Raw genomic sequence first — 18,033 nt, forward strand, 5'->3', positions numbered from 1 at the left:
ATAACACCTGTTACCAGATGGCTTCCACAACACCATTTTAAAAGTTGGCAAATGCCAACCTAAAGAGCTTCAGGTGCTAGTTTCCTTACAGGTGAAGGAGGCAGCACAAGTTCTAAAAGCTCTGTCAGGAAGACATCAAATGCAAATTTGGGCTGAGATGACCAGTCAATCCAAATTTCACTACTTTCACTCTCAGTTTGCAAAGAGAACTCAACTACTGCCCAAGAGAGTTGTTACACCATTGTGCAGCCATGAGGACACACCTCAAAGACCTCCCACTACAAAGAGCATAATTGGTCAAGGGCCCCAGGGCTGTGTTCTGGAATCCATCCCTGTATTCTCTCAGAGGCTACTACCACTGCTAAAGTACAGCAGGGATACTAAGGCAAGCCCCCCTGATGGCTGACTTTGCTTAAAGACTTCCTGATGTCTTGGTTGCCTCTGTTTGCCTAGCAGACTAGTACACATCCACCAAACCTCTCTCTTTTCATTTGGAACATGACTTGAATCATGGTCTGATGGTTCAGCCTTTTCCAGCTCCTTTCCTAATGCCTTTTATGCAGACATTTTCCCTAATAATATCCTTGCACTTTTGTTCCCATCTTGACATCTGCTTCTCAGAGGGCCAGACTAACATATCATTCATTCATTTATTCAAGAAATATTTATTGAGTGCCTACACTATTCCTGGCACTTTGTCCTAGGCACTGGGGAGGCTGGTACAAGCCTGAGATGGCCCCCATGGTCAGAACCCTCCCTCCTGGGGTCATAAACTGTTTCCCTTTCTTTGGCTCTTACTGTGTTTTGGGCACTGAGGCAAGAGCACATCACATGCCTACTCTCATTTGCTTTTCACAACAACTCCTAAAGGAGGTATTATTCTTGTTTCATAGATAAGGAAACTGAGACCTACAAAGATGAAGCTGCCCCCTCATAGGGGCAGCTTTTGACTCCAAAATTCATGTTTTCAACCATTAAGCTCTGCTCTCTCTCTCCCATTTGAGTCACAGCTCTGAGCACTGCTGGCAATGATTGCACATCCATATAGTTGATTTTCCAAAGCCTGACTTCATTTTTTCACTTTAAATTTATGAAGGCCAGGGAAATCACTTCTAGAAGAGGGAAACGGTACTTCAGAGCATTCGTAGTCCTACACTATTCTGGAGTCAGTTAATGATGATATTGTTTAACTCATGTAGAAGAGGTTTCTCACCTGGTGTGAGTTTCTAACTCATCTTCATCTATTACAAAGAAGATGGAAGAGAACAGACAAATCCCTTGGCTTCTCTGCTTTTTATCCTGGTCCCAGCTCAGCTCTGGCAAACTGATGGAAGGTGGTTACATCCATCCAAGGCTTTTCTCAGAGGCCACCCAGGCCTACTAGAGGGTCAGCCACACCAACCCATGTGCCAAACCTTCCGAATACTGACGCAAACTCATACCATGATCTCCAAGGTCAGTCATACCATGATCTTCTATACTTGACTCAAGTGGGTCAAGGTCCAAAGAAGGAATGGGCTGAGACTCAGGCAGGTTCTCTGAAGTCAGGTCATCAAATTCCTTGTGGAAGGTAATTAACAGTTCGTGAGAAGCTGATAGAAGGAAACAGGATTACCACAAATGAAACAATATTGTTTAGAAGACTATTTGGAAATAAAAATCTGTCAAATCCTCTCCATTAAACATGATACCACTTTCAAATTTCAGAAAGGCAGCCTGGGAGAAGAGAAGCAGCCTTGAACCAACTCAGCAGGTGACCTGAACCTTCTATGGCATCCGTTTCAGGGCCATGACTAGGGTGGGGCAGGAGGAATGCCCAGGTGCACAATGAAGGAGGTATTCACTTTCCGGCTCATGCAAGAGCAGGAGTGATACGCAGCTAAGAACAAATACCCCTGTAATTCTGCATCCAGGGTCCCACACCCACCTCCCCCTAGTCCAGCCCTGCTCAGGTTCCTCATCTCAGAAGTGGAGCTGTTGGCCTGGATGACTTCCAAGTTCTCATCTAGCTTTAACAGTGCTGTGATTCTGCTCCGGTGCCCCAGCTTCCTAAAGAAAGAGATCTACGAGGCCACATGAAAGAACTCACACTTCAAATAAAAGCAAAAGCTAAATTTCTCAAATATATCAGTAGGTATTTCAATAGATCATTTTGTTTTTTTCTGTTGTGTGTGTGTGTATGTGTGTGTGTGTTTGCAACCTAGAGCTAATGCCGAACTGACCTATTTTCCTTGGTAAGTGGCTTTCATGGAGAACTACACCAAGAGGGTCTTCTTATTAAAAACAGAAGGGAAAGCTCAAACTCATCTTAATGAATAAGTGAAATAAAGCCATGCCACACTGTGGTACATACAGCATTTGTGAAAATACAGTCATCAAATATTTTTTAAGAAGTCTAGTTTTTGTACTGTATAATTGCTGTAGGAGGTGAAATTGGTTTCAAATTTCAAAGGATCACTGACAGCACACAGGCAACTTTAAGAACAAAGAACAGAGATTGCATGAAGTGTGTTTTCACTTCTACTTCAGAAATTATTGGAAAATAAGAATTTGGACCTTCAATGGACTTTGATTTGCTGAGGTTCTCTTTGAAGAGAACAGATAGAATTGTTATAATTGCTTCTCTTAAAAAGGATTTGCTCTGATCTTTGATCCCCTTTACTATTTCGTATATGGAGACCTGATCAGTTACACACTTCTCACAGAAACCCAGTTTTGGTACCATCACAACTACAAGTGTCACAAGATAAAAGAAAGACCAGGCTTATCGAGTGTATTATGGATTCTAGTTGTTTTAAAGCTACCACCCTTTAAAGAAATGGTGCCTAACATGATCCCACATTCAACTAGGTGGTGATTTCAAAGCCCAAATTCAGCCAAGCAGAAAATGCCTGCCAAAATAAAAGGCCCTGTTAGTTAGGGTCTGAGAAACAAAACAAGCCATTCTAAATGCCTCAAAGAATTTTTATAACATGTTTAAGAAATGACAGAGCCAGCCCATTTTCTCCCCTAACTCTGATTTTATCTCATACAACTGCTTTTGAAATATAAAGCACTTTGCATCAGCTGGCAAGAGAGAAGGAGCAAGAACCAGAGAACCGAGCCCCAGCGAAATCGGTAAGAAATTAAATCATAAATATGTGTATGAGCAGAGATAGGAGCCTTTTCTTCTTTCTTCCTTTACTCCTCTTCACGTTTTTCTTTAGCTTCTTGCATCTGATCAATCCAATTTCTTTCTTACATTTTATTTCCTCTTTTCCAGCTCACTGATGCCTTTTCTTGAGATGTTTAAAACCCTTCAGTCCCTCCGCAAAGTGTCTGGCTTCCCATTTCCTCTCTCCTTTGTTCTTTGAATATCATTAAACCTGCCTCACTCTGTGCCTGTGAATATGATTAACCGTGTCTCTTCCCTGCCTAGCCTCCTCTCTTCATCCTTCTCCTGGGGCGAACAAGAAAGCCCAGGTCACTTTTCCTTTACTTCCATTCCCATGAAATGTTTTTTTCCTAAAGAGTCTATAAGAAAGCCTGTTAATCGGTGGCTTTTCCCGGTCTTCCTACATCTGAAGGTGAATGGCTTTCAAGAGCCTCAATTCCTGTCCATTATTAATCAGAGTGTGGTCCTGGATGAGCAGCCTCAGAATCACCAGGGAGCTTGTTAAAAATTCAGCATCCCAAGCCCCACCCCAGACCAGCCAAATCAGAATCTGCCTTTTAACAAAACCAATAGGTGATTTGGGTGAATTTTGAAGTTTGACAGGCATTGCTGTAAGCTATAAGAATTTAGAGAAGAGCCAGTCGATTGTGGACCTGTGAGGTCAAAGAGGATTTTCCTAAAGAGAAAGTGACATTTGAAAGTGAGAAGGTGGGATGCTAATGAGGGGCCAGATGGAAGTGGCTGATATAATTGCATAAAACAGGGCAAGATATGGGGGGGGGGGTTGGGGGGGTTGCTGAGCAACCCTGTCTGCAAGACTGAACCAGCTAGAGGATATCGTCTGCAAGAGCCAAGCATTTCCATTCACCAGGTTCTATGAGTGGGAATGATCCCATCTTCCATGTCTCTGGGACCCACAACAGATCCCACAGCTGGCTTTACTTAACGGGGTGGGAGATGAGCAGAGAGGGGGGCAAGTGGGATTGAGCACATGTCACCAGTGTCCCCACATTATCTGCTAAAGGGTCCAAGAAAGAGAGACTCTTAAGGTCAGAGAAGGCGGGACCCCCCCATCTGGTCCAACTTTGGGTTTACAGAAATCGACAACACTCACAACCACTAAATAATTGAGAAAGATGGGTTACCTCTCAGATGGAGGCAGAAAACAAGTGACCCTAAGCTCTGCCTGGCTGAAAGTGAGCTTTGCTGGGGGCTCCTGCAATGCCCCAGGGTTTGGAGCTCTCTGTTCACTGAGCTACAGCAGAATGAGTGTCCCCAGACTTCAGAGATCAGCCCCACAGCCTCAGGGGGGCTTGGCTCTTCCTGACAAAGAAAAAGAATCTCCCTCAGGTACAGAGATCCCCAGTGAATGAACAACCAGAATTTGAGACCTAAAGTTCTCCATAAAAATGACTCCTTCCCATGTTGCTTTTACCAGAAGAGCTAGGAAGTTGGGGTTGATGTCTATTGTCCAAATATGATCCTGAAGAAAGACTTCCTTAAGTATCAGAGCCTACACCACGGCTCATGAAGATGTTTTTAACCATTAGAGAAAATGGTATTTGCTATTCAGGGGCTTGGGATGCTGAGGATATGATTCAGGGTCCATTTCATGTGACTCTGCAACCCTATTTATTATTGGACATCTAAGGTAATTATTCAGAGTTCGAAAGGGGTTATTAACACAATGCACAATGATATAGATGGGAGACAGAAAATAAAAAGGGAAAGAACAAAAAATAAGACAGAAAGAGAACAATGGATTAAGAAGTAATGCAAAAATAGCACAGCTGACATTCAAAATTAGATATACACACATTTGTTCTGCAGTCATAATTTTACTCATCAATTGTTCATTCCATGCTGATTGAGTTTTCTTGTACACAGTAGGCACTTGATGTTTTTGGATCAATCTACTGATCCATCTCTAAGTACAGCTGCTCTGAATTACTGTCATCACTAACCATTGGTCTATATGCTAAAATGAACCCCAGTACCTCCACCCTAAATCAGGCAAAGTTGGTCTGGATGCTCTTTTTTCCCCCTATGTCCCTTTTCCTACCTGACTGGCCACATGAATGCGATGAATCTAAGCAATTAAAGGTCTGATGTAACATTTAAAACAAGAGAGCACTTACATGGAGTATATCAACAGTTAGCTGCTCAGAGTTCCGAGATCTCAACTCTTGCATTCTTTTGTTATTTTCTTCATATTTTTCTTCTGCAAGCTTCCTGCAAATTTAAAGTGAGTGTAGAAAACAGCTGCATTTTGCTAAAGCCATATCTATATTATGCAGGTAAGTGCGATCCCTGTTTCAACAGGCAAACTGGGGTGTTGAGAAGCCAGGCCAACGGGTCTTTCCCTCATCAAGGTAAATGCGGTGTAGCACTCACTGGATTCTCTTTTAAAGCACACATGATGATGCTCTGGCTCCTTATCCATCCTTAGAACCCCTAAAATGCATCACTGAAATTCAAAATTAGATATACACACATTTGCCATATGGCAACTTCAAGAATAAAGTTATTTAGGTTTTATAAAACAAAATATTAGCATGTCTGTACTTCTCAATTTCTAATTTCTGGGGATAACATTTCTTAGAAGCAGGGGTCCCTGAACATTCCAGAAAAAAGTCCCAGTTTCTAACTAGGGGTTGACACATATTAAAAACACAGAATTCTTACCATGTCAGATTCCTCATGAGGATCTGTGGGACTCTGAGGCAAAAGAAGGCAGTCTGGACCCCTGCGCATTCTCTGTGATGGCAGCGGGGTGTGTCACCAACACCCAGACCATGCCCAACACGTACTAATAACTCGATTACTGCTCTCAGGATGAGTAAACCCACAAACAAGGAGAAGAGAGCTAGATTTCAAAGAATTTATCGAAAGAACTTGAGAGCCACTGTGAAGGGGAATTTTTCTCCAACACATTTTGTTTTGTCTAGTAGAGAAGAGGTAAATGTCATAGACCTGCTACTAAACTGGAAGAAAGATTTGAGTTCTTGTGATTACTTGTGTGCTAATTTAGATTTAGATTTTTTTGAAAAGTCACTGAATATCCCTGTAGTCAAATTTTGTTTATAAAGTGGGTACATTACATCCCTTCTGACAACAGAGTTGTTTACTAGCTAAAACACAGGACTGTGCTCAAATTCTAGAAATAATGATCAAAAACAATTCCAAAGCAATTCATTCATAAAATTAAGACCAAACTTTATTTATAACCATTGCCTTTAAATAATAAACATATTGAATGTCATGTGGAAGATCTATGACTTTCTTTGTGTATAAAAAAGTTTTAATCTGAAATATAATTTGTAATGTGCATGTAATTTATTAAATTGCCTTTTTGATTTGTTCCTGTCAGATTTAATTTTCCTTTTAAACCCTCAATGACAAGAGTCATGGTACCCCAGAAATACTGCTATTCCTGAGGCCTCAGAAATAGATCCAGGACTGTTAGTTGATACAATGGCTCAAGCAATTTATGTAAATATATTTTCTCAGATAAACCCACACTGAGTGGTGCAGTGGTTTGCAGAAACCAGCTTGTACTTGTTCCCAAGAGCAGACTGTGTACTTATCTTCTAACTGAACATTCGACGATATCACATTGATAGCTTGAAATTAGCCATTGCGGGAACATTTACACCCCCCAGCCCCACAACCCCAGAGGTGGTGGTTGTTAAACATTTACCAGCACACGACTGCCCATGGTGCACTTTGACAGAAATCTTTTTCCACATTGATTACAGAAAGCATGTGTTAAGGGGAAAGAAGTAGTCTCACAGATTCTTACTTGGTTCCAAATGGTATGCACTGTAAGTACAAGAATACCTCCAAATTCTTTTTCAGATATGTTACCAAGGTCACAAAATGAACAGATTTGAGTTTCAGGTCTTTTCTGTCTCTCTAGTTCTTAGTTGGGGCTTCTAAGCTACCAAAAAGTTGGCAGAGAAAGAAAGAAGAAAAATTAGGAGACTGGATAACCTACCAACTGAAAAATCTGTCTTTGAGAAACTGGGAGTCTAGGGCTCTTTGGAATCTCCCCTTTTCCTGTAAATACTTGAATTACCAGCAGGGTTGCCCAGAGCAAAGGGCTTCACTTGACAGAGCAGAGCTGCTTCCAGTCTACTTTCTAAAGCCCACAGTTTCCTGCCGGTACATTCTTCTCGCTATAGACCAGCTAGGTCTACAGCAAACGTCTGGGGAATGAGGACCCATAGTGAAGCCACTCTTTTCGTCCTCTCACCGGGGTATATACAGCTTGTGTCAGCAGTGACAAGGCTTCATTTGGAGGCTGACTCTATGTTTTCATCATTAAAAACCTCCCTGACATTCAATCTTTCTTTGCACACAAGACTGAAGGCCTGACATTAATAGTGGCTGGCATCCGATAACCATCTATGGGGACGAGTGAGTGAAGACACAAAGAAATATATAATGCAGGGCGCCTGGGTGGCTCAGTTGGTTAAGCGACTGCCTTCGGCTCAGGTCATGATCCTGGAGTCCCTGGATCGAGTCCCGCATCGGGCTCCCTGCTCGGCTGGGAGTCTGCTTCTCCCTCTGACCCTCCCCCCTCTCATGTGCTTGCTCTCTCTCATTCTCTCTCTCTCAAATAAATAAATAAAATCTTTAAAAAAAAAAAAAAAAAAGAAATATATAATGCATATGTGCATTTTGCTTTCTTGTTTTTGCTTCTGCTTTTCTCCAGTCAATTTCTTCAGAGCCCTGGGAAGTGGCCAGAGCACAGGTACCTTAAGGAAAGACAGCTTACTTCAGCTTCTGGGCTTTCTCATCAGCTGCCTGGAGCCTCCTCAGCCGCATCCTTTCTCTTGGTGTCATTTTCTGCACTTCAGACAGTGCCCGCAGAGTCTGCAGGTGGATCTTTTTTTGCCTATAAATAATAAAGATCCCCCACATGCAACTCATCCCAAACATGCTCAGAAAAATTAAACAAATATTATACAGAAGTATCATTACACTACTGAGAAGGGGAAAGCATCTCGAGACAGACCAGGGAAAAACTAATAAACTCAGGGTAGGTAATGAGCCAACCAGGACTGTGGTTAATTGGTAATATTTTTCAAATTAGACTTTTGTTTAAAAGCAAATTAGGTACTTTCCAAATTTCTTCTCCTTTCATGGCCTATGACTGGTTTTCATAATGTAAGACAAATTAGGGTCTTGGACATCAAGGAGTAAATGGACTGGCGGACTAATTCAACCCTGCGGATAGGATTTAATCCTTGGAATTAGGCATCTAATTGCCCATCTCTACCACGCATTAGCTCTGTAGCCTTGGGCAAGTTACTGAACCTCTCTGAAGCTCCATTTTCTCATCTGTAAAGAACAGGCTTTAGTATTATATGAAACAATGTATGTACAGTGTCTGACACATCAAAGTAACCCAAACGGTAGTCTTGTAATAGTTAAATTTTGTTGAATATGTTGTATATTCTATGCTTCATACAGCAGGTAAGCATGGCACAGTGGTTATCACACAGGTTAATAACATTGTCTGGGTTTGAATCCTAGCTCCCAGGTTACATGTATATGTCCTTGGGCAAGCCATTTAAGCTCCCTATGATCATTAAAAAAATAATAATTATAAAATAATAGTACCTAATTCATAGGGTTCTTGTGAGTTTAAATTAGTTAATTCATGTAAAGTGCTTATAACAGTGCCAAGCACCCCACAGAATATTAGTTAAAATTGTTATTTAAGAGCCTCTTTCGGGCGCCTGGGTGGCTCAGTTGGTTAAGCAACTGCCTTCGGCTCAGGTCATGATCCTGGAGTCCTGGGATCGAGTCCCGCATCGGGCTCCCTGCTCAGCGGGGGGTCTGCTTCTCCCTCTGACCCTCTTCCCTCTCGTGCTCTCTGTCTCTCATTCTCTCTCTCTCAAATAAATAAATAAAATCTTTAAAAAAAAAAAAAGAGCCTCTTTCTTGGGGCGCCTGGGTGGCTCAGTCGTTAAGCGTCTGCCTTCGGCTCAGGTCATGATCCCAGGGTCCTGGGATCGAACCCCGCATCAGGCTCGAGAAGCCTGCTTTTCCCCCTCCTTGTGTTCCCTCCCTCACTGTCTCTCTCTCAAAAAATAAATAAAATCTTTTAAAAAAATAAAAAATAAATAAAAGAGCCTCTTTCTTCAGTTAAAGAAACATGCTTACATTACTCATGTATTGAAAGGTCTGCAACCATATCCCCAATGATACTTGTTTCTGTGCTTGACTCAGTTAGGGCCAGTACTGCGGAATGCCTTTTGCACTCAGCTCCCTCCTTACAAAATACTAGGAGAAGTCTCCATTTCATTTCATTCCCACACTAATCTTTATTATTTTGTAATAATTGTGTAATTGTAATGACCATTTGTAGCAGCTCTCATCCCTCTGGAATACAGTCCACAGCCTCTAGGGGACACACGAATTCTGGAATATACATCCCTTATTCTGTAAGATCAAATAGAGCTCCTTGAAACATAGTCATAGTTCGTGAAAAAAAAAAAAAAAAACAGTGACAATTTGAAATCAATATTTCATAATGTGGAAGACCATACAAGCGATCAGATTCTGGCACACTTTAACTGTAAGCACTGTCAGGTAAATGGAATCACAACCGCAGTACAAAACGATAGCTAAGATTAGCCTAGTATTTTCCTACTCTCACATCTCAGTTTAAAATAAAACAAAATTAGAATTCCAGGCATCTTGAAAGAATAATTAGCAACCTAAGGAAATTAGGTTATAGGAGCATGCCTCAAACATTAGTCCCTGAGGTGCAGGGTATTTTAACTGGAGATCATCCATTAAACGAAGACTGAGTACCTTTGATGAACCAGTTTCCTCAGTTTGAATATGAAATTGGAAAACAAACATAGTTCAGTTGAGAAACCACTGGACTGAGTTTCAGAGAAGCATATTGTTATTTGGCCTTGAAGATTAGGCTAACGAGGGCTACTGTTCTCACCTACTGCCTTGCACAGCTCTGGGGAGGGACTGCCATTCTCATAGCGTCCTCATAAAATTACATAGAGAGTTCCTCAGCAAAATTATAGATTTGGTCTTTATATAACCTCTTGAGTTGTGCAGTCCACAGCCTGCACAGCTATACATGGTTGTTCTGAAGTCACCTAGTAATCTAGGCTCTTGTATGTTATAGCACAGGAATTTTGAATGAGATAGGAGAGAGAAGTTACGTCAAGAAATAATTATGTTTGTGAAAAAGACATTCTCTACTTCATATGTATATCTCAAGGAAGTAAATTTTGGCTATTTTCAATTGTCCTAGGACTTCACAGTGTTGTCTTCTCAATAGATACTCTGTCAGTTCCTGTTAAACAAACAACACGTGAAAACTATCTATGCTTAATATAATGGAAGGTTCATTAGCATAACTATCACTAAATGTTTGAGATACTAATTTCTCTACATACTTACAAGGCAACTGCAGAGCTACCCTGCAGATCTGTAAGCTGTGCAGTGGTTTAAAACTTTTATAATTTCAATTTACTACCACCTGGGGCAAAGGGGCTTTGCTGAAGCTCCTTAATTTCTTGGCAAGACTTAAGTGAATTCTAGGAAACCCTGTGCAGTCAGCTTAGCACTAATAGATTTTTAAAGACAAATGCATTTAAGATTATGCTCAATGGGCTTTTTAAAAACAAAGCAACCACTTACATGGCATTAATTATCTGAGCAGCCTCCTTCTGACAATTCAAATTCTTGTCTTCCAGAGTGATTTCCGAGTATCTACACATCAGGTGCTGAAAAAAAGAACAACCCTGACGCACTTTAAATACTCCTTTTCAGGGATGAAAGGGCAGCCGACTACCAGGGGCCTTTTCTGATGTGCAGTGTTATTGACCATGCCTGGGAGCTTGAAAACAAAACCCACTGGTAACCACTTTTCCTTCGATAAAGGGTTACAAAAAATTGCACGGTAGCTTATGCAGCAAGGTCGTGGGGGGGTCAGGCTCCTGCCCGCTTCTCCAATTTCATCCGGCACTCACTGCCTGTTCTCTCACTCCCTGCTACCCACCACAGGCAGGCCTCCCCTCAGCTCCAAGAACAAACAAGCTCTTCCCAGTCTCTGCCAGTATTGGACAGTGTCCCCACTCCCAGGGCCAGGACTAGACTGGGACAAGTGAGGCACTCGCCTCAGGTGCAAAACTGAAGGGGCACCAAAAGACTCAGTAACCAAGATAAGTCATATTTTAAAGCAATATTATAAAAAAATCAAAATTAAAACCAAAAAGCCATGGAAAATATGAAATGTTTGAATCTTGCCATTTGCAATAACATGGATGGATCTAGAAGGTATAATGCTAGGTGAAATAAGTCAGTCAGAGGAAGACAAATACCATGTGATCTCACTCATATGTGGAATTTAAGAAACAAAACAAATGGACAAATGAAAAAAGAGACAAACAAAAAATAGACTCTTAAATATAGAGAACAAATTGGTGGTTGCCAGGCAGTTGAGGGGATGGGTGAAATAGGGGAAGGGAATTAAGACTACACTTAACGATGAACACTGAGTCACGTATAGAATTGGTGAATCACCTTAGTGTACACCTGAAACTAACATAACTGTTAACTGTATTTTAATTATACTGGAATTAAAAAAGAAAAAAGAAAAGAAATAAAAGTTTAAATAAAGACAGGATCCAACCCTGAACCTGCACCATTTTACCTCACTTCCATCACCCTAATCTAGCCCTGCTGGATGCTGTCTGTGAACTTTTGATATTTTGTTACCATGGATTTTTAGCATTAATTTGGATTTTTTTAAACATTGCAATAAAATGTTATTTATCCTGATTACTGAGTTTTTGGTGTCCTCTCTAATTTTGTCCCAGGGCAAATGCCTCACTTGCCTCACCCTTTTCCCAGCAGATCTCCTTGGATTCCTTTTAACTTTTTTTTTGGTCTGCTTATAGCCCCCTCAGTGTGGTTTTGATCCCAACAGTTAACACCTGTGCCTTTTTTTTCAGCGGCCTGCCCTTGGGCTAGTGGAGCTGGCTATGCATAGGGAAAGCTACACACAGGGAGAACTCAAAGTACCAGGGAACTTCTGGCCTCCTCCCCTCCTGTCCTGCTTATTACCCTACTTCTTTAGGGGCTCCTCCAGAGCGCACATTCTTGCCTAGAACCCTCCCCTCTACGTCTCCATCTGGAAACATAACCTGATCTGGGGCTTTGTCTCAGCTAATTCCCTGTGGTTCCAACCCTCTCTCAGGCTCCTTACATGTCTGGCTGCTTCTCACCATCTCACTGGTAGAGAACAGTCACCTACTCTTTCTTTGACCACAAAGGCCATTATTCCCTTCCCCTATTTTACAGCATCCTGTGTGCTTTCTTCCTAGTGCTCCTGATAATGTATAATTACTCTTTCTTGGGTGCTGGGTCCTCTTACTAGCAGTCAAGTTGCAAAAGGACGGGAGCCATGGCTGTTCCTTTCCTTTCAGCACCTCCAGCGTCAGCACTGTGCTCAGCACTCAACTGATGAGACACATCAAGTCAGCATCCTTGTTTCCTGCCAACTTAGAACTGGACATGGATGAAAAAGTGTGCCCATCTTTGAAGGTGAATGACTGCTTTGTGGGTCCACTTAAAACTAGTCATAAAACTCAAGGAAATTTGCCTGAGGTATTTGTAAAAGCCTAAGTTAAAAAAACAAAACAAAACAAAAAATCCTCTAAGAAGGTACCATTTGCTTTTTTCTTACCACCAGAGGTAGATTCTCTGCATCAAAATTTCTAATCTACAGGAAAACAAACTCACCTAATCAATAAAAAGTATGATTAAGATATATAAGAAAGGAGTGGCATAATAAAGGCTCAGCAAAACCCCCAGATTTTAGCGTTATTAGTGGTACATTCTTGTCCTAGCAGGGATATATTTACAAAGTATTGAGGTAAGATTTGTAAGCCAAGAGCTCTAAGGGCGGATGTTGAGTTTAGGTAGAATATTACAACCCTAACTTCTCATATCTGGGGCTTCAGGAAATTGGAGTTAACACATCTTCTTTTGCAAAGAGATTGTTCAACTAATAATTTCCTTCAGCTTTAAAAAAAAAAATCTTGTTTCTCTCTTTTCTGACTGATTCTTAATGCATCTTATTCCCACAGCCTATCTTCAAGTCCTCAAATGTATATAAATGCTAATATATGTTTCCCAGTATCCCTTTCATTTGAAATACCTGTAGTTGTTCATCAATGTAAGGGATTTTTAAAATTTCCATTGCAGAAGGTCTCAGTGAAGGACTCTTGTTCAACATGCTGTAATGTTTAAGAAGAAAATTATTTTTCAAATGAACTAAGATATAAGTACAATTTAAAATTGCTTCTGTGACAATATATTTCTTTCCATACCATTCCATGATGGCATTCAGTTCTCTTGGATATCTCTTGGGGAGAGAAGGCGTGTCACCTTCAACAATTTTTAAAACAATGGACAAGAAATTGGAGCCAGTGAATGCATGATTCATGCAGCACATCTCATATAAAATGCATGCCAGAGACCTAATCAAAGAATCAAAAGACAAAATCAAAGAATTTAAATAAGGAACAAATGTCCTATTTTAAATTTGATCACCATACAAAACCTCAGATGTGTCATGGCATTGCTTGTGAGACACTAACATACCCTTTGATTGTTTGTTTAAAAGCTTCAGTTCTGTACTTTCGTTTCCATTTAAAAATATGTTTAATAAATAAAGAGGGAAAAATGAAAAAAAAAAAAACCCTACAAAAAATTAAATCATTGAATGACCACTTTTTGTCAGAGGAGAAACAAAACAACAGGAATATGTCTGCACACAGGAGGGCAAATAAACATTTGATCAATGTAGTAAGGAACCTCTATGAAGGAAAAATAAAATACAGCTAAATATCTTTCTAAGGCAGTTTTGTTAATACTATATATGCAAACTAAAATTTCAATTTATCAGCCTAACCTTCCCTCAAATGTGTATCCAAGCATTTTGAAAAGGAAACTGGCACTCTGTATTAGTTTTCTGAATAGAATCTATTTGCAAGTAGGGTGGAAAAGCAGCTACTTGTAGCTCACATTAAAATGTATAATTCTCCCTTTGAGCATATGAAACAGAATATTAAAATTCTAGATCAGTCCAACACTGATTTGGATTAACCATGCAAATCAGTAACCTCTAAACCAGCAGAATAATCTTTTAAATAACTCAGCATCATTAAGAAAAGTAAGGGGGAAATTCCTGCCTGAACTTAGTATACTAAGAAAGAACTGTACTTCCCCTAAATTAATGGATTATTTTTAATATTATGAGGATTTTGAATTGTGTAACCAGCCAGGTCTCCCTTTTCATGTTAGTTGCTTGAAAAATCAAAAATAAACTTACAACCAATCTTGTGTAAGTTCTGTTTTATGTAACTTTTAACACCATCCTACTTTCTTATAAAAGGCAGTGCATGTATAAATAAATATATACATGAATACTATCATTTTAACCATTTTGTGGGTATCATAAAAATGTGCACTGGTAAGAGAATTCTGGATATACACTGAATACAAGGAGATGTTTTTGTTTCAGTAAATAACAATGACACTAAAAAATTCCAACTAATTGGTACTTCACATATTGCAAAGCACTTCCATACATAACATCAACAGAACATCATAATTTCCAGTGACATACAGCTACTATATTTTTCCCATTTTATACATGAGGAAACTGGCTCAAAGAAGTTAAATGGCTTGATCAAGTTCACAAGGTATTTTTCCTTCCAAATTCTGGACTATTTTCATTACAGAATGCTAGAAAGAAAGGGATGTTAGGAGAAATCCCATGAGTGACTAAAACACCAAGATCAATGTAAATATTATAAATTATGAAAATTATTTGAAGCTCAATAAATTTTGTACCCATCTGTAAGACTATTAATATGATGTAGCACTTCTTTAGATTTCTATACCAGAAAAAGTTTCCTTCAATAAATGTGAAATAAAGACATTTTTAGACAAGCAAAAATTGGGAGAATTCATTGCCAGCAGGATAGCACTAAAAACAACCCTAAGACAGAATTCTTCTACTTGAAGAAAAATGAAGGCAGAAACAAGGAATGCAGGGAGGAATAAAGAACACTATAAAGAGTAATTCTGTAACTATGTATAAGCCAATATTAACTCTATAAAATGATACTAACAATATATTGTGGAATTTAAAATTATGTAGAATATAATTTTATGGCAAAAATAATGTGAAAGACATAAGAGGGTAAATGGAGTTAAAGTATTTAAGGTCCTAGCATTACTGGGAAAGTGGTAAAAGTAATAACTTCCCTTAAACGAAGTTTCAGGGGTGCCTGGGTGGCTCAGTCATTAAGCGTCTGCCTACAGCTTAGGTCATGGTCCCAGGGTCCTGGGATGGAGCCCCGCATCAGGCTCCCCACTCCGCAGGAAGCCTGCTTCTCCCTCTCCCACTGTCCCTGCTTGTGTTCCCTCTCTCACTGTGTCTCTCTCTGTCAAATAAATAAAATCTTTAAAAAAAAACAAACTAAGTTTCATTATACTAAGGCAATGATGTATGTTATAATTGCTACAGTTTTCACCAAAAGAATAGTAAAATAATGTATATTGACAAGTTCATAACTAGTAAGTTACTAGAGGGAAAAGAATCAAATAAAAATTTAAAATAAAAGCAAGAAAGGAGAGAAAAAGAAACAACAAATGGTATATATAGAAGACAAATCATAAGATGACAAATAAAAGTACAAATATAGAGCAATTATATTAAATGTAAATGGACAATATTTCCATTAAAATACTATCAGATTGGGTCAAAAATTATATCCTGCTCATAAAACAAACCTTAAATATAAGAACACAGAGCAGTTTAAAGAAAGAGGTATACCATGCAAATATTTACCAAAATATTGCTGGTGTAGCTATACTAGCATCAGACAAAATAGACTTAAAGGCAAGAACCACTACTAAGAGTAAGGTGGTAGGCTGATAAAGAAATTAAACCATGAGGAATATATAACAATTCTAAAATCCAATAACTGTGGGTGTGTTTGTGTGTGTGTGTGTGTGTATAAAGCAAAAATTGACAGAATTAAAGGAAAAATAGACAAATTCATAGTCATAATGAAAAACTTTAACATACCTCTTTAAATAGCTGATAGAACAAGCAGACCAAAACTTCAACAAGGATAGAGAAAATCTAAACACAATTACCAAAATTGACATAACTGACATACTAACACAAATGCATCCAACAATGATGGAATTCAGATTCTTTTCAAGGGCACACGGACCATTTTCCAAATTGACTATACTTAGGATCAAGGAAGCCTCAACAGACTTCAAGGATTGAAAACTTCAGAGCATATTTTCTGACCACAGTGAAATTAAGCTAGACTTATTAATTAATAACAGGGGAAAAAAACCTACAAAATCACCACCTACTTGAAAATTCAAGAATATACATCTAAATAATTCATAGGTGAAATAAAGTCCAACAAAAATTAGAAAAATTTAAAACTGAATATTAATAAAAGTACAAAATATCAATACTTTGAATGTAGCTAAAAATAAATGATTATAGCAAAATTGAAGTATTAGATGTATATATTAATAAAGAAAAAAGCTTAACATCTATGATCTAAGTCAGCTTGGGAAGATAGAGAAAGAAAAGCAAATCAAGCCAAATAAAGTTTAGGGAAAGAAATTTTTGAAAAGTAGAAATTAATGAAATAAACAAAGACACACAATAAAAATAAAATGTTAATAGATTTAATAGAACTCTAGCGAGACTGATCAAGAATACCAGAAGAAAAACCCACACAAACAATAACAAAAATGGAAAAGTATACAACACTATGGACTCCACAGCTGTTAGAAAGTACTAAGATGACATGTTTTTCCCCAGTAAATTTGAAAAATGGGATGAAATGAACAGTCTTTAAAAAAATATAACTTACCAAACTGATACCAAGAAAAAATACAAAATCGGAATAGTCCTTCATCTATTATAAATAAGAATAAAAATAATAATTAATTTAAAAAAACTTTTAAAATAATAAAATAAAAACATTAAATAATTAAAGCAATATTTAAAACAATAATTTAAAAAAAAACTTTTTTAAAGCTCCCCACAAAAAAACCCTCCAGGGTCAGATAGTTTTACTGGAAAATTCTTTCAAACGTTTTAGGAATAAAGAACACTAATCTTATTTAATCTCTTCATTTTAACAAGTCAGCACAACTGTGATATAAAGTATAACAAGAATAATACAGAAAAAGAAAATTATAGGCAATTTTTTTATGAACATAGATTCAAAAATTCCAAATACACACATGTATGCATATTATAAATAGAATATGATGCTATATTAAAAAGATAATATATAAAAACCAAGTGGATTTATTAAAATCAATCAATGGCATATATCTCATTATAGATGAAGAGAAAAATTATACTTGGATGCAAAAAAAGGCAATGGGTAAAATTCAAAACCCATTTGTGTTTTTAAAGATATTTATTTATTTATTTATTTATTTATTTATTTATTTGTCAGGGAGAGAGAGAGCACAAGCAGGGGAAGGGCAGAGGGAGAGGGAGAAGTAGGTTCCTCTTTGAGCAAGGAGGCCGATGTGGGACTCAATTCCAGGACTCTAGGATCATGACCTGAGCCGAAGGCAGACACTTAACAGACTGAGCCACCCAGGCATCCCCCCTTTGTGTTTTTAAAAGGAATAAAACTCTTAGTACACTGGGAATAGAAGGGAACTTCTTCAATCATTTTTTAGAGCTATAAAATATATAGTAAATATTATTCTTATTGGTGACATATTGAAAGTTTACGCTTTTATTTTGAGATTGAGAATAAGATAAG

The 18,033-nt window shown here is 38.5% G+C and overlaps 1 protein-coding gene across 8 annotated transcripts in view; it reads right to left on the bottom strand.

Moving 5' to 3' along the window:
- Window positions 1-18,033, bottom strand: part of NEK11 (NIMA related kinase 11) — a 237,990-nt gene that overhangs the window by 127,518 nt on the left and 92,439 nt on the right. For 4 of the 8 annotated variants that reach the window (XM_032408710.1, XM_032408708.1, XM_032408713.1 and 1 more), the window contains exons 7-11: window positions 13,359-13,680; window positions 10,835-10,920; window positions 7,935-8,054; window positions 5,293-5,386; window positions 1,443-1,560 (exon numbers count right to left, since the gene is read on the bottom strand). In XM_032408710.1, the coding sequence (XP_032264601.1) occupies window positions 1,443-1,560; window positions 5,293-5,386; window positions 7,935-8,054; window positions 10,835-10,920; window positions 13,359-13,680 (740 nt within the window). The remainder of the gene's footprint in view (window positions 1-1,442; window positions 1,561-5,292; window positions 5,387-7,934; window positions 8,055-10,834; window positions 10,921-13,358; window positions 13,681-18,033) is intronic. The other 4 variants (XM_032408712.1, XM_032408709.1, XM_032408711.1 and 1 more) reach the window with 2 other exon arrangements.

This window comes from Phoca vitulina, unplaced genomic scaffold (genome assembly GCF_004348235.1).
Source record: "Phoca vitulina isolate PV1807 unplaced genomic scaffold, GSC_HSeal_1.0 scaffold10, whole genome shotgun sequence".
NCBI lineage: Eukaryota > Metazoa > Chordata > Mammalia > Carnivora > Phocidae > Phoca > Phoca vitulina.